The sequence below is a fragment of the Paralichthys olivaceus genome, chromosome 18 (genome assembly GCF_024713975.1).
Source record: "Paralichthys olivaceus isolate ysfri-2021 chromosome 18, ASM2471397v2, whole genome shotgun sequence".
Lineage (NCBI taxonomy): Eukaryota > Metazoa > Chordata > Actinopteri > Pleuronectiformes > Paralichthyidae > Paralichthys > Paralichthys olivaceus.
The window spans coordinates 3303833-3330006 of NC_091110.1; the positions used below are offsets into that span (position 1 = coordinate 3303833).

General features: G+C 40.5%; 1 protein-coding gene across 5 annotated transcripts; it reads right to left on the bottom strand.

Moving 5' to 3' along the window:
• Positions 1 to 916: 916 nt before the first annotated feature.
• Positions 917 to 25176, bottom strand: pi4kaa (phosphatidylinositol 4-kinase, catalytic, alpha a). 5 transcript variants are annotated; one of them, XM_069513282.1, is made up of 54 exons: positions 24985 to 25174; positions 22605 to 22721; positions 22437 to 22524; positions 21658 to 21746; positions 20238 to 20310; positions 19883 to 20139; positions 19729 to 19795; positions 19476 to 19624; positions 19307 to 19372; positions 19123 to 19219; positions 18840 to 19031; positions 18643 to 18743; positions 17658 to 17787; positions 17448 to 17577; positions 16914 to 17009; positions 16637 to 16820; positions 16448 to 16548; positions 16145 to 16313; positions 15889 to 15939; positions 15603 to 15711; positions 15350 to 15486; positions 15131 to 15264; positions 14949 to 15031; positions 14806 to 14876; positions 14591 to 14715; positions 14398 to 14479; positions 14091 to 14174; positions 13910 to 13999; positions 13669 to 13788; positions 13244 to 13336; positions 12806 to 12962; positions 12556 to 12683; positions 12318 to 12476; positions 12079 to 12230; positions 11796 to 11903; positions 11298 to 11425; positions 10229 to 10384; positions 9291 to 9370; positions 8986 to 9185; positions 8060 to 8147; positions 7809 to 7976; positions 7636 to 7689; positions 7357 to 7477; positions 6506 to 6635; positions 6352 to 6422; positions 5938 to 6010; positions 5663 to 5843; positions 5470 to 5574; positions 4803 to 4928; positions 3952 to 4072; positions 3608 to 3767; positions 3374 to 3463; positions 3108 to 3191; positions 917 to 2965 (listed from the first exon to the last, which is right to left on the bottom strand). In XM_069513282.1, the coding sequence occupies exons 1-54, from the start codon at positions 25084 to 25086 to the stop codon at positions 2914 to 2916; spliced, it is 6279 nt and encodes a 2092-aa protein (XP_069369383.1). In that variant the 5' UTR covers positions 25087 to 25174; the 3' UTR covers positions 917 to 2913. The 5 variants fall into 5 exon arrangements, with proteins under 5 accessions (XP_069369383.1, XP_019937929.1, XP_019937930.1 ...); XM_020082370.2 differs by having other exon boundaries at positions 11205 to 11425; XM_020082371.2 differs by having other exon boundaries at positions 22431 to 22524.
• Positions 25177 to 26174: the final 998 nt, after the last annotated feature.

Here is a 26174-nt window from a genome sequence, read left to right on the forward strand (position 1 = left end):
ATTTAGGTGAAAGGGAAGTATTGACAGAAATGTAAGTAGAATAATCCTCATGATGTTTTCACTAGTTCATTTAATCTAAATTGTATGAATTGTATGAGTTGTTCTTTAGCCCAGAAAAAGCCCTTTATATTTAAATACTTTATATTTAAATTACATTGAGGGGACCCTCTCTATGGAGGCCACCATGTTTTTTTACATTAGTCCAGACTGGACAAACTAAACACCTTTTGAGTTTTTAGGACAACTGAATGCTACCGCAGGTTCTTTATCATCGAGAGGGTGATGTTAGGGGTGTTCAGCTAAAACATGCAACTTCAACTCTAGACATCATTAATTCTACACACTGTAACTTTAATATAGACCATTCAGTCTGACCTTACACTGCTAAACATCTACATATATGCAGGGCAAATTCCCACAGAACTTTTAGCTCATACACTGACTGACATGCTGTCACCTGTGGCAATAGAAGAGGAGACATGTGGTGGCTGTGAATAGTTTTTGCCTATCTTTTGACATCAGCCATAAGAATCAGGGATTCATTTTGACATTTTTTGTTACAAATTTCAATTCAAATGTAGTTCAGACTTTAAAACTGGGGTTTTCAGAGTCCTCCCCTCAGAGGAAGGGTGGAAAAGGACACCCCCCCACCCCACTTCACTTTTACATGTGTTGTTGAGCTCAGTTATGTAACTATGATGATGCTATTTGATCCCGTAGACATCATTTGACCAGATATCAGGAATTGAGGCTCTGAAGAAGAGAGGAAGACAAAGTAAAAGTTTCACTCCCACCACCATCTTTTTCTTTGCGTTACTGTGTTATTGTTATAAATTCTCAGTCTTCCTCAGTTTGTCTAATTAAGCAAAAAGGTCCTGTTTTTTCATTAAGAAAGAAAACACACAAGTAGCCTGTCACCGATGAAATGTTCACACATTTAATCTGGATATCATGAATTTTCATACAGGATAAAAGCTGTGAAATTCTTCTGTGCTGGCAATGATGTCGCCACACACACGCACACTCACACACACACGCACACACTCTTACTCTGTGGACATTAAAGGATGACAAAAATATTTCAAACAACAGCAATAGTAAAATCAACCCCATTCATAAAATGGCTTTGTCAAGAATTGGTGAGAACAACAACAAAAAGTTTGTGTGTATGAGTCATTAAAACAATGCACTTTAGTACAGTCATATATGTTTGTTTCACCCCCTCAGGTATATAATGACAGTCAGTTATAGCTGCAACATAAAACACTTATTACGCAATGATCAGGACGATGTAATTACAGCAATTTCATTTGTTGTACACAACACACAAATACAGCATCAATATACACGATTATATTGCATAAAGTTATCTTTTGTCAAGTATTACTATCGTTTCTACCAAGGGTAGGAGAAATGGCTTTTAGGTGTATTCGTCAGCTGCATCGGTAACAGCAAGATCATCCAACACAAACCTGAACCCAAGAGGTTTGATCAAAGTCTCACACTCACAGAGGAATGTTCCCAGGGTTACACATATTGTAAAGGGTGTGCAGACACATACAACACATGTATTCTGACACAGGACAAAATACTGTAAATCTCACTCTGTATCTGAGACATGCAGGCTGTGGTGTAGAGCAGCCACAGAGCTCCTGTCTACCCTGTGTGCTGCGATATCAAATCCTTCCTCCTGGCCTTTTCTACTGCAGGAACTTAACAACCCATAACTTAACTTGCAGCCATTGTTACAGCTTCTGCTTTTATTTCCACTGTACCCTCGACCCTGGAAGTCAATAGGGAAGGAATGCAAATTCTTTTTTTCTGTTTTTGCAACATGGCAATTATTTAAGGGGAGCTCCATCCATTTAAACAGTGATTCAGAATGAAAACAGTGATACAATGATAATGAAGATCCTGAACATTCAGCTGTGGTAAAACAGTAATTAAAAGATTGATTAAAAGATTTTTAAAAAGTAGTGTATAGTAGTTTAAAAAGTTTCTATGAAGCCTTTACACAGAACAAAACATACGCGCTAAGCTCTCTATATATAAGATAACACAAACCATTTGACATTTAGATTTAGACCCCCACTCATCTCTGCTGCATGCTACAGGGACATTGTTGTCTGTCCCACATGTGCACTCACCTAACAAACAGTACAAAAACACCACAGGGTTTTTCCTGGAGTCTCCTTCTCAGTGTTGTATCGAAAACGTTCCAGTTTGAAAACAAAGTGGAAACACAAGGCAGAACCTGTTAACATCACAATTAAAAAGTTCACGTTATGGGTTGCCAAGTTTCTGTAGTGACACAATGATTCTATACAACAGATTCCACTTAAAAGCTGACATGAGGAGGTGTGAAATGACTTTCGAGGGTAAGCATCAAAGCAACACAGTTAAAAGTTTTTTAAATCGTTGAATAATATGTTCTTACCATTTGATTATACAAGTTCCAAGTAAATCACAGAGGAAACAGCAGTGATATTCTACAGTAAATGCTCTAATCACCTCTGATCAAAGTGCATGAAAGTAGATAACAGCATAGTAACAACATGATAACAATGAATGCGACGGCTGCTTCAACGAACACTATAAACTCGTGTGGTAGTTCAGTTCATGTTTGACAAGTAACGAATGACAGCATCAGGAGTAAAATACTTAAAGGGTGATTCAAATACCTCTTTTGGTTTAAGTTGTACATTGTTCTTTACTCTGAAGTTACATAAAGAACTGTTAAAGACCATTAAAGAATCAGACAAATTACAATAAAATTGAAGAACACGGACCAAAGTGTCACGTTCTTGTCGCTGCTCACACTGAGAGCAGAGCGGTATACACATAACCTCGGTTTGCATTGCTTGTGTTAGGACGTTTGCGTTGGACGTACAGTGGAGGTCCGGTTGAAGATCCTCAGTAAGGAATTTGGTTCTGGTAATACTGCAGCATGTCGTACGTTTTGCTCCTGTTGGAAAGAAGTTCATTAAAGTGTGAGTGGGAACCTCATGTCTGTGTTATGGCTCATAACTGTGTTGATGTTTTTCACAATGTCAATGTGCGATTAACAAATCAGCTGCATAGAAGGGGGGGCTGAGTATTTTTCTCACCTGCTACTGAGGAAACAGCTTTGGATGATTTTGATGATGAACGCTGCTGCTTCTTTCTCACTCATTTGTGGATTAAACCGTCCTCTGATTGAAAAACAAAATTGATACACACACAATTAATATTTTAAGATGCATTCATCTATTTTCTGGCCACATGGGGGCAGCAGATTTACAGCTTTTGTCTTCAATTGGACAAGCCGTCCCAATTGATGGGTTTAGAAACTTGTCCTAAGACAGAAAAACACACAAACTCCTTTTGAACTTACTTGAGGAGCTTAATGGTTTGTCCTCTGAAGCATGGTAGTCCAGTGTCCAGCATGAGGGTCACCAAAGAAACCACTGCATCCATGTAGGGTCTGTTTGTGGCAATGTACACAGAGTGTAACAGTTCAACTACAATATAAAGGACTATACATGGACTTCAAACTCTACACTACCAACAAAGACCATGGCAGTTCTTACACGTCCCTCTCAGGACCTTCATGTTTGCAGTAACTCACCTTACTGCCAAATATCCTCTTACACACATCTCCATGAACCATTTGAATGGAGTGGCCTCCATCTTTCCTCCCATGATCATCACCATCTCATCTGTCAGCTTGATGTCTGGCTCCCAGCCCAGGTTCCCACCCGGTGAGCTCTCGAACATGAAGCCAAAGTCTGGAGCAAACAAGGTAAACGCTGAATTAAAATCTCTTCCGCACTGTGAGCAAGGGAGGATAAATGTCTCAAGTGAATGAATACGAGTTTTATATTCATTACAGAAAGTCAGCACCAGTGTAAACCACAGACTTTGCATTCTTTATACTGTATAGCTATAAATACTGTACATATCGTACTGTACCAATGTGGATGAGGTGGCCCTTGCTGTCCAGCATGATGTTGCCGTTGTGTCTGTCTTTGATTTGCAGCAGGAAGAGCAGAAGACTGTAGGCGGCCATACTGCGAATAAAGTTATAGCGAGCCTGCAGAAAGAGGAAGTTGACTGACATTTTGCTTGTGCTTGTTGACACTATACACTATTAAGGCTATGTAGTCATGTGGTATCACAATAATCCGAAAAATTTGATCCAGACAGAAAATCACATGTCAATTTCTCAAGTCAGAATAACAACTCAGAAAGTCTAGTTACAACATTTTTGTTGCTGACATCATTACCTATAAACTAATGAACAGAATAGAAGCTATTAATGTGAACTAGTCAAATGTTACACTTTTGTCCCAATAAAACTATCTATCCTCACAAGCACCTAAACTAGCTCTTTGTTACTATCCAACGATTAGTGTTTACAGCATCCAGATTTTTTCCATATTCCAACCTCAAAGCACACGAACACACCAAAGTCAAAACAACAACTTCATAACTCGGGGAAATGGGACGTTCAGAGGAACATGTGAATGCACAGTATGAGTCAGGAGCTCTTGTGGTGACAGCAGTGATACCAACACGTATGCAGCCTGGTTTTGTTTGAGGAAGGAGGTGTCAAATCAAGTATCAGTGTTTGGTAGATCTGTTATTGAATCAGCTCTCACCTTCTGGTCCTCTTTTTAAATTCTGTTAATCAAAACCACCATACTCTGTCATCTCTCAACTAATCTGTGAAAGCACATTTTACTGATGGGGACTCGAACTCTGAATTTTAGAAGCAGTCACAAAGCTTGAAAAAAGAGACGACAGGGTCAAAAGCTCCACACCTTCTGGAAGGCGAGGGTGGATTCATCGCCATACTGGTTGCGGAAGTAATCGTACATCCCGAAGTCGGTCTGTCGGCCCAGTTGGTCACGAGACTTACAGTCTGGGATGCACTCGATCACGCCACACTGAGGAAAAGAAAAAGAAAACAACATTTTTACAGCCGTATTGTCTTTTCAGTCATGAAAGATTTAGCAGAAATGGAGATGCAACAACAGGGAGTGAACTGACAAAACTGCAGGAGCGATCAGAGTTCAAGTTCTAAACCTGTTCTCAGTTTATACCATTTATAAAAAAACCTTTTAAATTAACATCTGTATTGCAGATGTAGTTGGTGAGAGCTGAAGTTGATGTCTCTCTGTCTGGGGCATCTGAGTTAGATGTGAAAGTCTCTAAGCGTAGACACTACAATGCACTGTTTGTTGGTCCTTTATCTATAACCTGACCTTGTGTACTGCTTAGAGAGAGAAGGGAGAATCTGTGAAATTAGTCAGGCACTCTTCTCTTAATGGTGTACAGATATGTGTGAGGAAGGATATAGGAAAATTCCTCAACATACAGTATTTAATCATTACAACTGGTTGGTAAAACTAAAAAAATAAAGATCCAGGCTGTAGAATAAGAGAAGGGGAGAAAAGAGGTAAAGAGTAATGGTGTATGAAGTCCTACCCCTGGTGCAGTAGCCACTACTCTGTATGGGAAGACAAACAGATCTAGGCCCACCAGCTGGAAGATATTCTTAAAAAGCCCAATGATCTGCAGAGCGAGCATATCCTAAAGAGAGGAGAGAGACACAGCAGGGTCACAGGAGAAATCAAGAGTTTCCCTCCTGACAAAAGGTATAAAAGAAAAAGTGTGCTACCTGTCTGCAGTCATCTCCCACTTTAAAGATGGCAGCTTGCCAGCAAACTCTGCGTGACCCATCTGGATTTTCCTCTCCGTCTTCCAGAGAGTCTGAGGGGCAGCGGAGACCCTCCCTCTCCAGTTCACTCACCCCGCACCGTTTTACCTTGAACTTGGCCAGGTAGGGCGCCTTGGCAGCACTGTGGTGATGGAAAACACACTCATGTGAGACAAAGGATACTGGGCATGAATAGATACTGACTCCCATTTATTTGACTTAAAATCTGTTATTACCTCTGCATGGGTGTTCCAGATTTGTAGTCAATGTCCAGCACTATAGCTTCAGGGTTACTGGGAAGGTAGCAGCCTAGAAAAAATAATAACTCATGTCTTTCACAGGTGAATAGAGAAGGGCAGACAGACGTTTTTAAAAATCATCATCGACACAAAGTTTTGAGAATGTCAAAATATTAATGTTTCCATATGGATTAACTAAAGTTTGTACAGGGAAAATCTATTTTATATCAGGTAAGTACATGGAAATGGAAATATGAGTTATCTATGATCTGGATATTTATTCACTGTAAATCTTCCATTCGAGAAACAGAAGAACAGTTTAATCCAACTGATGAAGAATGTTACTGGAAATATGTTAAGCTAAAAAGCAGTTTATCATCTATCCAGACCTACAATGGACCAGCATGTTACCTGGTTGGACTTTGATATCTGACAGGGCTTTGAGACAGGCTCGTTTTCTCTCATCTCCCTTTGGAACCGGCCTGAAAAAAAACCCAACAAATTCATCAGGGTTAACATTCCAGTAAAATGTCTCCTTCAGAGAGATGGCACAGAATGTACTTACTTGATAATAGCGGACACATTGGTGATCTTGTTGAAGAAGTCAAACTCTCTCTGGTAGAAGTCTTTGGCCGGACCCGACAGAGAACCTGTGATCTCCTCCACCATCTGCTCCAACAGCTCCCCGATATCAGCTACAGAGACACGTTAATGAGCAAGTCAGTGTGATTACATCACCCTAATATGATTTCATTAAGGTCTAATGAGGAACAACAATCTAATTAAACATAAATAATGAAAACAGTCAGAAATATACTGCTGGGAGGAAGACGATTGATAATAAGTCATATCTGAAAGAATGAATAACTGATCCAGAAACCGATCTCAATCTTAGATTTGAATGAACAAAGTGAATACAAATGAGTCACCTGCAAATGTAACATGTTGCTAAAGACGTCTGATTATCTGACAATATTAGAGTAGAAACACTTAAACGCTTTCAGGTGGAAAATATAAAGAACTGTTGGATTCCCTCATTTTTGCTTATCTTCTAACAACTAACACACTAGGTTGTGTATAATGATCTTTAAAGTATGCTGAGCTGAGATTCTTACTGCTTTGGTTAAAAAGAAGAAACCATTGAATGGTTACTCACTGCTTATGCTGTTGAAACCATTCTGCATTCAGATTTAAGGACACAAACCTACATGTTGAAACCATCACTTGTTTTTAGTACAATAACTTTTTTGGCTAGTTTTGGCTGGTAGATTGTGGAGAGCATTCCCAGGAAACAGGAGGATCTTTATTCCCAGTATTCAACCACAGTTGCATCCTGACACCAGGTTGTCTACCACAGCTAGTCTCACTAACTATTAAAGCCTGAGGAGCTCTGTCCTATCTCAGGTATCTACTCACGATCTTTTTGGTGTCCCTCCTCATCCAAGAAAATGTTGGTCTTCATGTTCCAGATGAACTGGTGGGCGAGAAGCTGAGACTTCTGTGCCGCCCACAGGATGTACTCCCTCACGTAACCCATCTGAGCAGGACAGAGAAGCAGAGGTCATTTACAGTTGCTTATCAATATCGAGTGTAATTAAGCAGTAACGCGAAAAAGGATAAAATACTGTCAATCTTGCAGCTTATCACATATTACACTGTGCACATTTCTTTCACCTTTGTGATAAGTATCTTTACCTTATCATAACGGAGAGCCTGCACAATTTGAGGAATGTAGAACAAGATGGCATCCTAAAGGGACACAAAAAATGTATGAAACATAAAGCTGGCAATGCTGCTGTTGCTCCACCACACAGGAAAAAAATGTACCCCTCTTAACTGATGCCAAAGTGCGTGAGTGTGTGACTTACTGGAGGAAAGGAGCGCAGCACCTTAACCCCATACTGAGCAGTAAGAGGATGAGGAGGGTACATGCTGCTGAAGTAGGACAGGCCGGTGGGCGGGTCTGCTGGGGCCCAACATAGGATATGGCTCAGCTCAGGAGAGTCAGCATCGATGGTGTGCCACGTCACCAGGAACTGATCAAATAGACACAATAAAACAATATTTATTCACTAATTTACAGTAGCATTTAGAGCCTAAGAAGACTGAGTGCCCTCACCTTGACAGCCTCAGGTACGTCACTGACAGCTCCAGGGTCCAGTCTCACCAGTCTGGTCACTTCAGCAACAATGGCGTCATTTTTAAACCTGGAAAAATCAAGACATTAAAACCAAGCTAAGTAAAAATCTACTTTGTGAGATGAGAAGGACAAAACACTTTTTTCAACTTTTTTCTCTGTTTAAATAACTCAATGAAACTTTCGCTAGACATTATATATTAAATTTGCCCTGTGTCGTTTTCTTAAACAACAGAATATAGAAGCTGTGTTTTCATTAAAAACAACTAACATATTTGCTGCAGTAGCTCAGTCTTCTTGTTCTCTGCCTTTGTTGACACATTGTCGTGTATCTTTTGGTGCATTGCTGCCTCCTGTTGATCAGTGAAGCAGTATGTAATCATTAGCAGGCATAGAAACCAAACAAACGAGAGTCCATTCATAGAACATACACTAGTCTTTCATGGTACTTTAACATAAGAGAGCTAACGAAAGACTAGAACCTCTGAGTTCTGTTCTCGATGTAAGAAAATAAAGATCCCATTTATATTTCTAATAATGCAAAAAAAGAAAAATGTGGATATAGAAGAAACCAAATGACCACACTCGTACATTTTCATGGGAGCTTTGTTTGAATCCCAAAAAATGTATGTGTTAAAGTGTTAAACTTCATGAAGATCATAATTTCTAACATTAAGATCTGAAGATCCTCATTTATCTTGGAATTTAAACAACACAATACTCAGTGAAACTGAAAAATTTGTTAAACTGGAAAATAATGGACACAGATAGACAGACATATTGATCAAAATATCACCCATGTCTACGTCGGGGTAATTAACAAAAAGAAAGTGTTATTTCTTCTTTCATGACATCACAAATTCGAGTCTCTTTTTGGGAAAGGTAACAGAAACTGAGAGAGCATTAACCTTGTTGGTAGCTGCATAGCCAGGTAAGGTGCGATACTCCAGGCCAGATTGACGTTGTCCTTCCACTGTTTCTCAGTGAGACTGATGTATTTGGACCTCCAGTTGGCGATGCTGGTCTCCACTGACTGCTCTGTGGCGATGGCCAGTTCCTGAGTGGAGAGGGGGTTGTACCACGTCGTCAACCGCTCGATCTCACTGGCCTGGAAAGACAGGGCGACACAGATGGAGCGGTAAAGGGAACAGAGCGTGAAGAACGGGTGATGATATGTGGAGTTCAAGACGAGAGAATTATCATTTGCACTCACTAGTAAGGCCAGCAGCAGAGTCCTGCGCTTCATGTAGTATTTGTGAAGCTGTGTCCCTCTGTTACTCTTCTTGGACTGGCCTAAGTGGAGAAGAGGAAAATGGTAAATGGTCTGTATTTATATAGCATTTTTCTAGACTTGATGACCACTCAAAGCACTTAACAGCACTTTTTGCAATTCACCCATTCACACACATATTCATACAGTGCATCTATGCATTTATGAGCAGCACTTTTTTCTACGGGGTTCAGCATCTTGCCCAAGGACCCTTCAGCATGCAGATGGGGAAAACTGGGATCGAACCGCCAACCTTCTACCCCTCTTAATCAAGAGTGGACTTGCTCTAGCTGTTATTCTGGGCTCTAAACTGAGAGAAGGCACGTAACCAGCATGCATTTCACACAAGCCGATGGTGGTGATGAACCAGGATCACAACCACAACTATGATATTGCGACTATTGAGCTTAGTCATTAAATATTTAGTTTTAGACATTATTTTGATTTATCAAAATAACTCAAATCTGATCAGATGTTTCAGAGACCTCTCCTTAAAGCTGCTAGATATCAGTTTTATCTCAACAGCCCTTAAGGAATTTACCAGTCAATTTCATCATTTAGTCCTATATTCTAAAATGATCACACCTCGCTTTTGCAGGATAAATACAGAGTCAGTGTCAGGGGTAGGGGTCTAAATATAATATTTGTTAGAGTTTATATAAGCTTAAGCTAAGGTTCATTATTTCATGGAGCTTTACATTTGAAAACAGCTGGCTGCTGCAGTTGGACGTGACACTGATGAGAGTGGTGAGACTCTTGAAAAAAGAAAAAGAAACAATGAATTCTGTATAGATGATGAGAAATCCACCCAACACAAATATTCACTCTGTGAAAAATACAGCTATGATTGCTATGGTTAATGTGCTGAATGTAAGCGGTACCTGATTTCTTGGATGTGGTGGACATGCCACTGGACAACGGGTAAGTGTTTATCCATCCCTGGCTGCTCTGTTGGGAGCGAGAGCTGGAATCCACGCTGCTCCTGAGGTCAGCGGCGTTCATCACCGACAGACTGTTTAAGGACGGATCCTGATTATCTGTTTACATACAAATATGTTCAGTATGGACAAGACACAAGCAAATAGAAACTCTCTCTCTCTCTCTCTCTCTCTCTCACATTCAATCATCCTTAATCAATATTATGAAGAAAATAATAAAGATATGATCGATGATGAGGGAGAATCTGAAGAGATGAGCTGTATCAGTTAGTCCTCTGCTGTTGTGATGGTCATGCATTTGCAGGGCAATCCCACAGGATTTAGATGGTAGGTAGAAGTTGCCTTGAACCACTGATACTGGGTCAGATGTTATTATTTATTTTATCTTGTTAATACGAGGGTGGATGGGACAAGCAGTTGATTAATCCGATCCAGGATCTGTGATTAGAGCACTCGTCTACCTGAAGCAGTTTGATGTGTATGAAAATGAGACTGTGTCTTTTCTCGGGGTCGTCGGGTATGAAGAGGAGTGGATTTTCTGGGCTGGAAGAAAACATTTTTTTCACTTTGTAGTTTCTTCTTTAGTGGCCAAATAGGAGAGGGGCAGACGGGTGGGCTGACATGATGAATAATCATGCATTTTAACGCAGTTGACAAATTTGGGCTTTTTTCCTCAGAGCTGCTCAACATTAAAAGGTAAAAAATAACAGATTGATTCTAATAGGAAAAGGAATGAGAAATTGTAAGAGTGAGAAAATCGAGGAAAGGTGGGAAAAAAACATACAAGATCTAGGTTTGTCTACCAGATAGATACCAGGATCTATCAGCAGCATAATGAGGATAAAAAGCGTCAAATCTGACACGCGTCAAAGCATGCCCCTGCTGCGGTGCAGTCCGTACTCCACCGCTTTAGGCTTACTTAAGATAGATATCGGAGAAGTGCTCGACACGATAAGCGATCCAAATATCCCGGCAGAGAGCGTACTCGGGGCTGGGGTAGTGCCAAGCTCACCAGGTGGGACCAAGTGGCAAGCTGCCAGGTACTTCTTGTCGGACAAGATGCTGGCGTAGAAACGGATGATGATACTGATGTCCTCGCGGAGACGCTTGTCCCCTTGGGTGGGAAATTTGGGAGACACGCTGGAGAGACATAAAATAGAGCGACAGTTAAGACATTTATCTTAAAATATATTTTAGTTTTATGTTATTTTTGTATTCGTTTGTGGCAGATGATGACATTTTTGTCTTGAAGAAAAAATACATTTGCTTTTACTTCTAGTTTAGTTTATTGTCTAACCCTATCAAGCAAAAACACCTATTTTCTACTGTTGTATATTCAAGCTCTTAAGGTTTGGTCTGTTGTTTCGACAAAATAAGCAACATGAAGAAATCACCTCCTGTGGCAGACAATTCAAATGGGCATTTTTTTGTTTTTTCAAGAGATTAGAATTTTATTTGTGAGTTATGCATGTTGTGCATGTACATTTGAATTCGATGAGTGTGTAAGTACCTGAAGTAATCGAAGGCTGTAGAGTAGATCTTCTCTCTGAGCACATTTCTGACGGTTGAGTTGGTGACAACGTCAGAGTGAAGCAGAGCCAGACCCAGAGTCAGCAGCCTGAATAATGAGGAATATATGGTCAATATCATCATAAACACACATGCCTCTCAAAATTGTGATTTACTTTTTTTAACAAAAGCATGTTTATACTGACACCTAATGACACCAGGCTTCCAGGAGATTAAGTCATGTAATCACGAAAGAGAATCTATGTATTTACAAATTTGCATACCTGAAACGAGGTCCAATAGCAGCTACATGGCGGTTGAGGCTACTCTTAGCCCCGCCTACGTTGAGAGACAGTGAGCGCTGAAGTAAACTGCAGAATATCTCCACTTGATCTGCGCTGGAATATTTAGCTATCTCAAACCTCTGCACTAGAAACTAGAGGACAAGAGGCAGATAAAAGAAAAGTTACAGTGGAGAAGGTGAAGAGGAAAACAACCCAAAACAGCAAGACTTTGGTCCGACCTCAATCCATATGTGGTGAGGGGTAACGTCTGGAGGACAGGGGACAGGCTGACTCTCCTCCGAGGCAGCCAGGGGATCAGCTTCCACCTGCGCGTCTGAGAACAATCCCATCTTCAGCTCCACTGTCATCTGCCACGCTCCCGCCATCTCTCGCATAAACTGGAGAGGAGTTCGATAGTATGTTTACAATACCAATAAACGCATGCAAATAAATCAAACATAAATCACTTCTACGAACCGGTACTTCCACTCCAACACGTGCTGCCAGCAGCCACTCCCAGCAAGCAATAGCTGTTTCCATGCCATGCTCCGTAAACATCTTGAGAGGGGACCAGCAGAGGTGGTGCAGGAGCAGAGGATCACAATCTAGGGTTCAAACATTAAAAAAGCTAACAGATTCAGAGCACATCTAAGAGAAATCAGGGCCCTGCATGTTATATTTTCATGTGTGACAGCAGTTAAGACAACCACAGAGGAAAAAGTCAGACCTTTGCTGCTGATGAGTAAGGCAGCCAGTTTGAACATGGCCTCCGTGAAGGCCTCCGGCTGTGCAGAGTCCAAAGCCTCTCCCATCTGCTTGATCATCAGCCGGCTCAGATCGGACTGTCCCCTGACTGCCTGGGCGAAGTGGATCATGCCTGACACCTGCAAGAGAAATAATCCATTAAAAATGGATTCACTGTCTATCAAGCAGAGTTAATGTATCCAATATTGTGACAAAACCTTTTCAATTTCCATGTCTGCATTTATCAGCCACGATCAAATCCCTGTTTCATACTAGCTCAGAGGTCATGCACCAGATGACAGAATTTGGCTGTATCAGGACACAGTATAGATGATCACATAGAGGTGACGGAGCTGTGACGTGATCGTGCCAGACCCAGTCATCATTATTCATAACAACTGGTATGTTTAAGTGGTTTTACCTCTCCAGCGTATCTGTTCCTGAGATTGAGGGAGGCCATGAAGTTGGAGTAGTCCTTCTTCACACAGGCTGGTCTCTCAGTCAGCTGAGTGGACTAGAGTTGAGAGGGAAGAATTTAAAAAGTGTATTGTCTGAAACCTACACTGGTAAATGCTCAATTACATAAAATGTTTGCTGATGTATTCTGGCTAAAGTGAATCTCTGTTCTTGAGCCTGTGTTTTTCTTGTCATAACAATGATCTTATCCCTGTGACCAGAACTCATATCAGATTCAAAACAGCGATTAGATAAACACATCCCAAAAATGAAGTGACATTGAGTAAAACAAAATTACATTTCAGTTTGATTATTAGACTCTACTGCTAAAAACAAATGAAAGCATTAAAAGGCTTTAGCACATAAAAAGAAATCTGGTTTGTGACCCACCCCCAGAGTTGTGCTCTGTCGGTTATAACCGGCAAAGTGCAGGATGCTCTCTGTGGCCATGGCCAGGCCTGTGTGCTGGGACAGACCTGACAACCAGTTCTGATATTTGTTCAGATACTCCTGAAAGACACCACGTAAAGTACAGTAGGTTTACAATGATAAACGTTTAAAAAATGATTTGCAGACAATCTGTGAAGGTTTTGTATTTGACAGAATCACACTGTTTCAGAGTAAGCGTTACCTGTAGATGGGATTTGGTCACAGACGGAGCCCACTTCATAGCCTCTTTAAGGATCTCCCCACAGCGAGCAGCAAAATCCTTCACTATGCTCTACAGGTAAACACACCATACGTTTATAAATGTGACAGAACAGACACGGGATTGACACTGTAATAAGTGGTTCTGTATAAAATAGCATTACCTCTCTGGCCTCATACGTATCCGGGACAGTGATTCTGTAAGGCGTGTCTGGAATGTCGTAATAGGGTTGATCTTTATGAATGTCCTGTAATGCAACATAACTTTTAAGTATTAATGTCACTGCATACCAGAGCCAGACAGATATGGCTTTTTAGGGGCCGATTCCAAAACCGATATTAGGGAGTAAAAACATTTTAAATACTGATACACAAAAACGGTAGTGATTTCATTATTTAACCTCACAAAGAAATGAAAAAAGAAAAATAATTATGTTTGAGTAATGAATACACTCAGCGAGCATTACTTACTGCACTGAGTGAGAGAGAAAGTGTCTGCAGGATGTCCAACATGGTCTTCAGCACTCGGCCACTCCACAACAAGTGGGGGAAACTGAGGAGAGAGAAAACACTGTTGACACGACTGTGTATGAACCTGCATTTTAAAATTTACATAAGAGAGTGTGTGTTATTCTGAGTGACTAAGCATGTGTGGCATTCTCACGTTTCAGCCAGGCCAGACAAATATTTGTCAGCAACTCTGCGGATCCTCTTGTGGATGTGGTTGAAGTTGACCAACAGAAACTGAGCGTGGCGTTCGAGCTCCTCCTCGTGGGCTTTGGTCTTTGCCTGAGAAAATGACACATTCATTCAGATACACATTGTAATGAAACACAGGGTCAGATATGTGGTCTTGATGGGATGTGGTTTATCTCTTACCTTTTCAGCCATCATATGCAGGAAGACCTCAAAAACCTTGTCGCTAACAGCAATCACACACTGCATCATGCCTGGAAGGAGTTTAATAAATATTAATGAACAAGTAACGACATGAGTTTCATTTCTTTTTGGCTTCTGCTTACCAGATTTATCTTTCTGTATTGCTCTGTCTTCAAAGTATCGAAACATGACCTGAAAACGATCAGAGTCCAGAGAATGCAGCATCCTGACAAATGTTGAGAAACACAACAGCATAAAGGTTAAACTCACAATCACTGTCAGTCACAAAAGGTGATGTGTACTATTAGACATCATGTTAATTTACCTCATGTACTCCAGTCTGTAAACTGACAGCAGATATGTAGACATGGCAAAGTCCAATTTGTTGATGAGTGCAGCCACCTCTGGAGGAGGATCCAGAAGGTTGATGATGGTACTTCGCAAATCGTTCAGCTCCGCCTAAAGTTCAACAATGGACCATAAACTAGTGTCAGCAGATGCACTGCGAGTGTGTTTGGACATGCCTGTGAGTGTGTTCTCATACTGGGGTGACGGTGTCATTCTTCAGTGCAGAGTTGTACTGCAGCTCTGAGCGTAAAGGTTCTCCACTGGGAAACGTGAGCAACGGTGATTTGGTCGCGATCTCACAAACTCCCTCGTACCACTCCTCTGGCCACAGACCTGACGATTCCAAAAGGAGCAAAGAATGTGTGACATGTTTGGATTTCAAACACCTCTGTTAATTTAATATTCCTATTGAAACAGTTGAGCACAATTAGTGAGGAAGGTGTTTGTACCTGAACCCTCCACCGCAAATCCCATGACAACAGAGTAGAGCCAGAAGTCTCTGAAGAGCTTCTGCAGACGTGGCTTTGCTTCCTTAATTGGTGGCAACCTCTTGGTCAGCTAACACCAGAAGGAGAGAGAAGAAGATCTATTCAAAAATTATTCATCTTCATGACAGACAAATAGTAAGGAAGTAGTTCATACACTGGCAGATTAAAAATAATACATTAACTGACAAAATCTGATTGCGAATGAAGGTAAAGAAGCCACTGTGATGTAAATATCCAAACCACTTACTACTGCAATAACTGGAACCAGGACACCAAGGTTTCCGGCACTGCTGGATGCCTGGAGAGACAAAGGAGTGAAAAACAACTGAAATAGACCTGGAATGTAACACTCACACAATCAGAGGAAATTTGTTTTTCTGAAAGTAGAAAAGACCGCAAGTGACTTTACACCTGTTAACACACATTTACAGAAAGCTTACTCAAACTGCTTTTTGTAGAATAAAATCTGTGTAAAGTCAGACAAAACTGTCTGTACGCCATACCTTCAGAGCTGGACCTTTGTCTGACGCTCTCTCGCTGGCCCTCTTGCCCTCTAAGCCCAGTTGCACAAAAAGCTCCAGCAGGTTGACCAGCAGTTCATCAACCATCTGTTCAGCCTGAACGTTCGCTGCTATGTTCCCCAGAGCATTTATCACAGCCAAGGAACAGTGTCTATATAGACACGAGGGAACATTTCATTTACTACATGTTATTGAGTAGGAACATGATATTATATTCTTATCAATTATTATATTTTATGTGGCACTTTCACAACAACTCTAAAGAAATGTAAGTGTGGTAGTCACCTGTATCCATGGTCCTTGTAGTCTTTGGTAGAATACACCATGGAACTGGCCTTGACACTGATCTGCTGAAATAAATTCCACACCTCCTGGTAGATGTATTGCTAAGAAGAAAAAAAGGAAAAACATGTTAATTGAGTTTTAAAAAAGGGGATTAGATTAGCTGCAACTGACAGAGATATAAATATTTACATTGCCTGTGATGACCATGCAGCCAAGCTGGTCTATGATGAGCACATCAAGCTGGGAGGGGGGCTGACAGAACTTCTGCTGTAGGATCTGAAGGATGGGCTCCATAACCCTGGGCGTGTCCCGCAAGGCCACGGAAATGTGACCCAAAGCCCTGATGGTGTGGTCAGGGATCAAGTGGGCATCCCTGGGGAAGAGAAGGGGGAGGGTGTAAAGATTTCAGTCAAATGAGGACTTTTCATTGTCATCAAAGTCAGAAGAACAGGAATGCTTGACTTACTTGTCATTTTCCTGATAGATGTAGAGACGGTTAGACAGACTGGCGAGAAAAGCTTCAACGATGACATTATCCATCGTCAGTCCTGCTTTCAGGCACCTGAGTACAGATGGAGGTATTGAGAATAGAAGCTAAGGCCACATTAACACCACTTCATTTTAGTTTTAAAACACATCACTGCTATGTTTAAGAGTTTTCAATCCGTAAAAACAGAGACTTCTGGAGACTCTACTGGCGCCATTTTAGTAAAAACTTGCTTTATGTTTTAGTCTGGACCGGGCTGAATCTTAGACCTTTGGAAACAATGACACAATCAACTGCCTTCACCTCCTGATTGGGTCTTAACAGTCACGCCTGATCATCAGTTCTAGAATGAAAATCCTTGCTATTACTGTCCACCATTGCTGTTCTTTGTTTTTGGTATTTTCTGCTACTAGGCAACTAGCTGCAGATTAAAGAATCTGCTCCCTGTTTACCTTACTCTGCGTGTGTGTGTGTGTGTGTATACTGTTGAAGTGTGTAGGTGGGTTTGTTCACCTGCATATGTTATCTATGGAGATGTCCCGTAGCTGCTCGTACATAGAGGGCTGGCTCTTCTTGCTTGAATTGGTGCTGAGGGTTGACTGGGAGTGTTCGTTCGTCACATGGATCTTTATGTCTCCACCCGCTTTGGAAAATTATCATTTTGTAAGAAAAAATGCAGTTCAGTGATGGTGCCTAGTGTGCTGGGTGTTTTGCTGTTGTTACCTGGCGTGTACTGGCTGTGGTACTTGTACAGCTTCACCAAAACAGGAGAGGGCACCACCAAAAAGTCTCTCAGTGACATGGTGACAGAATGAGCCACCACAGGGAAGCGCTCACACAAACGACCCAAGCCCTGAACACAAAACAAACATATTCATGACTCTATGTGATCTCACTTTCCCACCCAATATGCAAATAAAAAAGTATCATCATTCCTAAGAATATATGCAATGTTCCTCTTCAGTCACCTCCTTCGGAGTGAATAGAGGTGTCTTTAGTCAGGACACGCAAGGGTGTGTATCCCATACATTATGTGTTGTACCTCAATTCAATTCAATTTTATTTGTATAGTGCCAAATCATTATATACATTATCTCAAGGCCCTTTACATAGAAGGTCAAGACCTTAAAATCTCATACCTCTCCTACAGGGAACAGAAGTTAGAGTCATAACAGTTTGTTTTTTTGACCAACGGGAGGCAGTAATGAGCTTTCTGTGTCAAGTCTGCAGAAAAAAGAAGAAATCAACCGAACACAGAGAGTCCATTCCGTGATGTGTTCAACGCAAACTAAAATCAACCAAATTATTAGACGCACCCGTCATATATCTCTATGGGCTTTTCTGAATGGAAGACGTGGTGAACAAAGTCATTTACAGAATTTGAGAACCAACTAAATGAGCAGAGTATGTAATTTCCTTACACAGTGGATGTCAGCTGAATCGCTGTGTGAGTAGGTGTGTGAACACATTCGCGATCACATTGATAAAAGAACGTGGCTACATCTGTCCCAGACCACATCCGAATGTATTTTTCAATGACTGCATCTCAAAGGCATCCTCAATGCACCTTGGATGCACAAAACCTCGATCTGTGCAATCAATTTTAAATATTGTTCACAAGTTTCTTTCCCATCCATGGTTCTTAAATGGTTAAATGGCAAGAGAAGAAAGACAGTGGATAAAACAAAGACCAGCATTAAGCTGTTACCTGTAGGCAGCAAATGAGGAGGGGCATGTGAGCGATGATGACCTTACTGGATGTCTTAGACTGCAGCTTCTCTGATAGTTTGGTGCAAAGGTTCTCAGCTCCTGGTGAATCAGGAGAAATCAAGATAAAGAGGAGAAACTTTATAGATGCAATTTCTCAGACACATAACATCCTGTGTGAATGAGCCACAGTCTCACCCTGCTCCTCAGTAACAGCCCACACCATGAGGTCCACACAGGCAGCGTTTGCCTGACAGCGCAGTTTGAGTGGGCTCAATTCACTTTGGAGGTACTCGACATCATGCAGGATCCTCTGCAGCTCCGACTGGCTGCTGCTGAACTGCTCCAGCACAAAGTCATGGACCTCCTTCACATAGTCTGTCTGCAGATCTGGTGATACAGAAAGTGCATCATCATTTCTATCATCAGGTTTTGAAAAAATACATTTGGACTCTTGTTTCAAAAAAAGTTGATTCTTTACCTTTCAAATTGTACAGGGTGTCTCTCAGCATTTTAAATATGGCTACATAAAGAGGATCACTGAAGGTTTTGTAGTACAGATGAAGACCAGGATTCAACTGCGAATGAAGTAAAAGAAATGTATCAATGAACCGGAAGTTTAAAAAAACAATGCACAAACATCTTCTTTGAATCAAATGTCATACCTCATGAAGTTCTGCCAAAGTGTCATCCAGTGATTTTAAAAACGACTCAGAGACCATTTGTTCAACCTGTTGGAGAGAAACAGTTTAATGACTTTTCAGCACATATGCATTTTGTGTGGTCTAATTTTCCTTTTGATATATTTAATCTGCCACTGCAGTAAGTTCTGACCATGTGAAGAAGCTGTCTGAGCATATCCAGAGGGACCTGAAATTCTCCAGAGCTGCTTCCAGTGAAAAGAGGCGAGACAGAGAAGCTGGAGCTGATGGTGGAGAAGTAGTAATCAGGGTCCACCGCACTGCCATCGGGGAGGTACGAGCCTGAGGAGGAAAGGAAAGAATTCTTTGAAGCCACGTCCTAATGCTAGTTACAAATGTTTCCTGGGAGTATCTGCAGGCTCAGCTGCTTCTACTGAGGTACTTACCTTCAAAGTACTGCACAGAGGGATCAGCAGGCGAGCTGGGGGTCAGGCCTACTCTCTCTGGACTGGCCTAAAAATTGAGAAAAAAATGTAAAATGGCTGGACACAGCTCATAAAGTTCATCATCTTGCCTCTTACATCTCTTAACTATTAATACCTGTTGTGATGTATTTGATGAGCCTTTACGTCTCAGAGTGTCTGCCTGGAATGCCGTGAGCAAAGAGCTTGGCAGGATGGAACGGAAGTCGCTGAAGGACCTGCGGTGGGCAGCATCACTATCATCACCCGTAGGCAGCACAGGAGCAACTGGTCGAGGGAACAGCTTGGACAGTAAAGGTTCATCAGTGTTGCTGTATCGGCCGAATGCTCTGGCAACGCCAAGCAGGGTGGGCACAGTGTACCTGCACAGGTATTCTGAGAGAAAAAGGGGTAACAGAAAGAAAGAAAACATCAATACATAGAACAGATGAGTAATATACATATGGAAGCATGAGTGTTTGTTATGTTGATACCTTTATCGTGAACCTCTGGATACTTGCAGATATCTAGCAGCACCTGCATGATGTCCATGACAGTCTCGAGGATCTGACAAAGAAGTAACATCATCAAATACACATATCACAATCCACATCATCAAGATATTATATATTTGGCTTATTTAAGATGAACCATGCCTCAGTGGAAAAGTCTTTCCAGGATCTACTGTATCTGTGTCAATCATGACTTTAGGTTTCCTATTTTTACATTAATATACACTTATTGCCCAATAAGTAGTTGTTTATCATCATATTAGTGATACATTTGAAGTCATTATCAATGTTGTTTCTGCATGACCATATTATACAATAACTAGGCCATATACTCAATTTTACCTCAACAAACACCTAATTACTGATTATTGATGGTAAGTAGGGAATTTGATGTGTATGAATTACAATAGTTATGTGCTTTGCTCAATATGAGCCTTATAAGATAAATAAGAGGATAAGACAAAAGTCATCATCAGAAGTGAAATCTGCTCTACTTGTGCTGACTAGTTCATCTACCACTGAATGCAAATAGAACCTTAACACAAGAGTAGGCTTTTTTACTTGCAGAGGTTTTACAACAGAGGATTTATTGGGTATGAAGAGGACGAGGGAAGCTGTCAAGCTACTGGTGAATTAGTGATCAAGACCTCACTTTAAAATGAGGAAAATATTCTCAGTTACACTTCATTTATAGTTATTAGGACATTATTGAGGGAAAAGTCTTATTTATTGGTCTCATAGTTGTAGAAAATTATACTGTGGGGTAAACCATTAACAAATACTTATATCAACAAATAAAGGTCAATATGTTCCTAATATGCATGTTAATAAGTGTACCTCCGCATAAAGAGTTTTATGTACCCTGTCCAATTCAAACTTATTAAGAACCTACAATCAAGAAATTCATAATATCAAATGAAAGTTAATAGCACCAGGGTCCCAAATAACTTAGGAGAGAAAGCGTAGGGATAAATATTTGACTGACATGTCAGACATAATTAGACTGCCTGGGTGTAACATTTGTCTGCACAGCTGCTATATTCAGTGATTATTCTAATAATCCTCATGTCTCCCTTATGAATGACAATTTGTCTCAATTAATATCTACCATTAAAAACACTGGCACAGCTCTGTGATTGTATCTGGTTTACTTATCTAGCATCAGAGCAATTATTCTGTCCACAGAGTAAACATTTACAGTCTGATAAGTCTAACGAAATCAAAACCAACACAAATACCTAACAAAGGAAAGACTCATCTCAGCATGTCATAGCATGCACACATCGAGTGGGACAGAAGCATGCCGGGGACAGTGATCCCTGGCGTTAGATTCTGTGCAGGCTCGGCTCATCTCAAACAAGTCTAATCTTTCAATTGACCACACATTAGTACAAACACACACCTGCCCTCGTAAGCTCTCATCCCGCTGAGCGACGTCTGAGAGAAGTGTCACAAGACAAAAGCTGAAGTTCTCCGCAACAGGCAGGTTTTCTGTAAGAGAGCAAGTTCACCTAATGTTATTAAAAAGTACCATAATGATACTAAGACATAATGTCATTAGTACTCACACAGCACAGCTGAAAATGATTTGATTTAATGTTATATGACTTATTTAATGTGCCCATATGGTTTCTTCGGGTTGCTCTCTTTCCATTTATATGTTATAGCTCGTGTGCACGCAAACGTTAGGCTAAGTCCCAAAGATTAAAATCTTTCCCTCCAACAGAAAACTGAAGAGCCTCAGGCACCTTGTTTGCATTCCTGGCTTTTTCTTCCATTACAGTGTCACTAAGTAACATGTAACCTGCCTGATGGCTAGTTTGGCTCAAACTAAGTATTTATGCCATAGTTACCGTGGCTACAGCAGTGTTTACAGCTGATCAGAAAGTATTCGGGTAAAGGGCTTGATATTTTCCACAAAGAGTGAGCCAGCTGACTAATCAGAGCACACTGGGCTGTTTGGGAGGCTGGCCAAGCCCTAAATAGAGATTTGGGTCAAAAAAAAGTACAGCAGCATTGTGGGTATGAAAAGATAAATGTTTATTTGGAACACCACAACATGTAAAACCTTTTCTAGTAGAACCCCAAATTAAAATTATGAATCATTAAAAAGCTAAATATGGACACTTGAATATCATTAGAAAAGTAACAATAGAATCACAGGGGTATCTTTACCTCTACCTTTTCGTTCGGAACTTTCTTCAATCCACTGAACTTTAGGCAGCCCTTTGAGCAACCCCAGAAGGTAGGGGACGATAGCATCTTTGTGCTGCAACAGAAGTACATCAACATACTGTGAATTCACTGTCTGAATAGAAGCACCAAGAAGTGAGGAGCTGAAATGTTTACCTGCAGGTCTGACTCTACTAGAAAAATGCCCAGTGCAATGACAGCATCTCTCCTCCTCTCATCCAGCTGGAAGACGCCTCTGAAGTCCACAGGGCACATGCATTGTAACTTCTGGACCTGTGGGAGGACAACACGTGATTTACTGCTGGATGTGTTGGAAGAAACATATTAAACAACGGTAAGCTATTTTGATAATATGATGGATTTTTTAAAATAATTTAATTATCCTCAGGATTAACGAGACTCATCGTTCATGTCTAGTTCCATTAGCAATAATAAAATGGCCCTCAGGAATTGAGCCAAAAACCTGGCACTGGCATCAATTAGCCAAATGCTAAAGGGCCAGATGTGCAAAACTCAAAGAGGAATAAACAACCATTTAAAAACAGAGTGAGAACAAAGTTCCTCCATGTATGATCTGTCACTAAATGTACATAGATAGATAGATAGATTACTTTATTCATCCCTGAAGGGAAATTAAGTAATCTACAGTACAGTATTAAGAAAGTACATAGTCTTTAAAACTGATAATGTAGGATCAAGAACCACGAAGGCGATTTTGTTTAATGTTCTGGTCAAATTTGCCATGGAAAAATATTAACAGGATTTCAAATGACAGTGTCAAATCTGATAAGATTGTCAAAGCCAAAAAAGTAAAAAATGAAATGTGTATGCCGAATCTGAACCAAGACATATTCACTTTCTCTGGAGCTTGTATAACGTGCCTACTTAAAAAAATACTTCCATTCAAAACAGAGCGCTATTTTAACCACAATTAAATTCAACAATGTGTTCTTAAGTACCAACGGCTGTTCTAACATCCACTGTACAAACTGTGTGAAGGTTTGAGGTTTCCCTAATCAAACATTCACAAAGACAAACAGTTTGTTAAGTACACCCAGCTTTAACTAACAGTCCAAAACAATAGTCCTGCAATAACTCCTCCATCTATGAGGGTTATAATGTTCAGTTTTTAGAGAGGTGTTGAGTCATCTTTACCATGATGATCAATTATGATAGATACCTTTATTTGCCGACAGTTAATTTTTAAAACAACCAAAGAATTGATCAGGAAAAATAACCAGCAGTGTAACCGACGATGAAAATGATCATGAGTTGAGGAGGTTGTTGTTTCTATCAACACTTCTTATAAAGTGCTCATACTGCTCTTTAAAGCAAACACATTTCTAAAGACCTTAAGTACAGAGACGAAAGACTAATCTTACAGTCTGAACAAACATAGAAATAGTCCATTTAGACATTACACAATGGGCTCTCTCTTCACTGTATTATTGACACTGCAGCTCTTTCATTATTCTTCCTGTTAGACATTTCCTCATGTTCAGGCTCATTGTGTGTCTCTTTCAATCACTTCAACTTCTGCCTCCTCTTCTGAAGCTTTTCAGAAGCTGCCCTGTGGCCTCCCATAATCCCTGACCTCAAATCCTAACCACCTGAGTGAGTAGCATAACAGGCAACAGCATTATTCTGACAGATGAAGTTTCAGCAACACTGAATTTAATTATACACAACTCCCCAGCTCATGCGTCAACGGAAAATAACAGTTTCCATTAGCCACTGTTTCCTGTGCCACCCTGAATAAATGGCCCAAATACATTCATTTTAAAAATACTAGGGCAGTGCCTGTTCTAAACCTGCCTGTTTGGAATGTGCTCTTTCCTTGTCCTGTGTTAATGCTCCACAGAGACACTTCAGATTTATTTAATCAGTGAGTGCTCCTCAAACAGTTCTATGGTGCAGAGTGACGTTTGTTCATCCTACCTGGTTTGTCTGCAACTAAGAGTATATATTATTGCTGACTTGAGTACCCTCTATATAAATATATTTGACTTATTTTCTAAACTGCTGCTTTTCTCAGAGATAACATGTAGTCTGTTTCAGAGGTCTGATCTTAACTTTTCAAAATAAAAGCTCTGATATTCAATTGGATGAACAGTTCGCGAGATATGTGATCCACAGACTGGCAGACAGACACAGACAGACACAGACACAGACAGATGTTAGTGGAATTAGTGAGTAGATGGGACATATTGTGGCAGCTTTCCCTCCTTTAATACATCAGGTCTTACAACAGGAAGATTACATTCAGGTTCAAAACAGCTAACGCTAGCAAACATTAGCTAGCTCTCAAGTCAGACGCTGCTGGCTCGAGCTCGTTGTTAACACTGGAAAGGGAAAGGTAATTCCCACAGAGACAAGCAACCCGACGTGTCGACGGTGCTTTCAGATTCCTGACACGGAGCACACAGGTGGAGGAGCGCAGTTACAGACGGGCCTCGCTGTCACGGAGTCTCGGACAGGTATTAGCTCCCCGCTGCTGTCGCTAGCTGCGTCTCCGTGTACTCGCACCGTTAGTTACCTTGTCTATCGGAGCCTGCCGGTGGGCCGCCAGCGACCGAGCCAAGGACAGGACGGTGTTGAAGTAAAACCCTCTTTTTCCTCCACCTCCGTCGTGAGACATGATTTAACGGAGCCTTAGAGCCGCAGCACAAACACACACATCTCCTCTCATTCGTCCCCAGCAGTCCGCACTGACAACTACGGCGAGCGAGGAGTCCCAGCGGCGCGGAGCAAGGTCACGATCCAAAAAAAGGCGAAGAACTAAAACACTGTTATACTGAACATAAACATAAATGAACGAGACCAGGACGATATCTATCACACTGACACGAGTCAGATCAAGTGTCAGTTTCACACAGCTGAATTATATGTTGATATGATCTGTAAATGTTCTTGTAAATATCTGAATAAGCTATATTTTTAATAGTCTCTGTTTTCTCTCTGACATTACTCTACTTTCTACTACAATCAATAATAATGATAATAATAATACATTAACTGAAGAAGTATAATAATGAAAAGGGTTGGGCTTGCTTTTATATCAAGAAGTGTTCTTATCAGTTGATATCCACAATCAACATTTTCGCTTCTGACTGAAGGTGGGGTGTAATTTATATTGTGATTTCTTCATACATTTTAGTGCCCAGCTCTTTTTTAATAAATTCTTTGCATTTCTACAAAGTTTACACCATTTCATCTTTTCTCTTTGTTTGCATCAAGAATAAATCTGCAATTGATCTACAGCCACCGTCTAAGCAAATTCACTGTCAGCACATTGTCATTAAGGATATTATTACATCCCTGATACACCTCTTTTACAATTTCCTTTTATTCATCCATATACATTTTGTAAATGTATTAAATTAAATTTGTATTATGCACCGATTTCACCCAAATACAATGAATCTTTATATATTTAATTATAAATATTCTAGCAATATAACATACTACTGAATAAATTCTAGGATTTCTTCAGTAGAATTGGTAGATTAATCTATATCTGATCACTTAAGAGTTTCTCCTTAAAGTGACTTTTATACTGAGCTGTAAGTTTATCACCTTATTAAGATTAGTATTAACACAAAATAATAATTAATGTGGTTTACTTGTATATAAAAAATTTGATAAACTACACAGCATCATATTCTCACTTCCATTTTGAAAAAACTCAAATCAAGTAACAAGTTATTCTAGTAGTTGAGAAAGTGT

Excerpts from the sequence above, each read along its gene's own strand:
- pi4kaa (XM_020082369.2), bottom strand. The coding sequence starts at position 25,086 with ATGTCTCACGACGGAGGTGGAGGAAAAAGAGGGTTTTACTTCAACACC. Across the intron at positions 12,684-12,805 it reads CTTACTCATCAGCAGCAAAG|ATTGTGATCCTCTGCTCCTG; the intron begins GTCTGACTTTTT and ends TTTGAACCCTAG. Across the intron at positions 5,844-5,937 it reads TCTGGAACACCCATGCAGAG|TGCTGCCAAGGCGCCCTACC; the intron begins GTAATAACAGAT and ends CCATCACCACAG.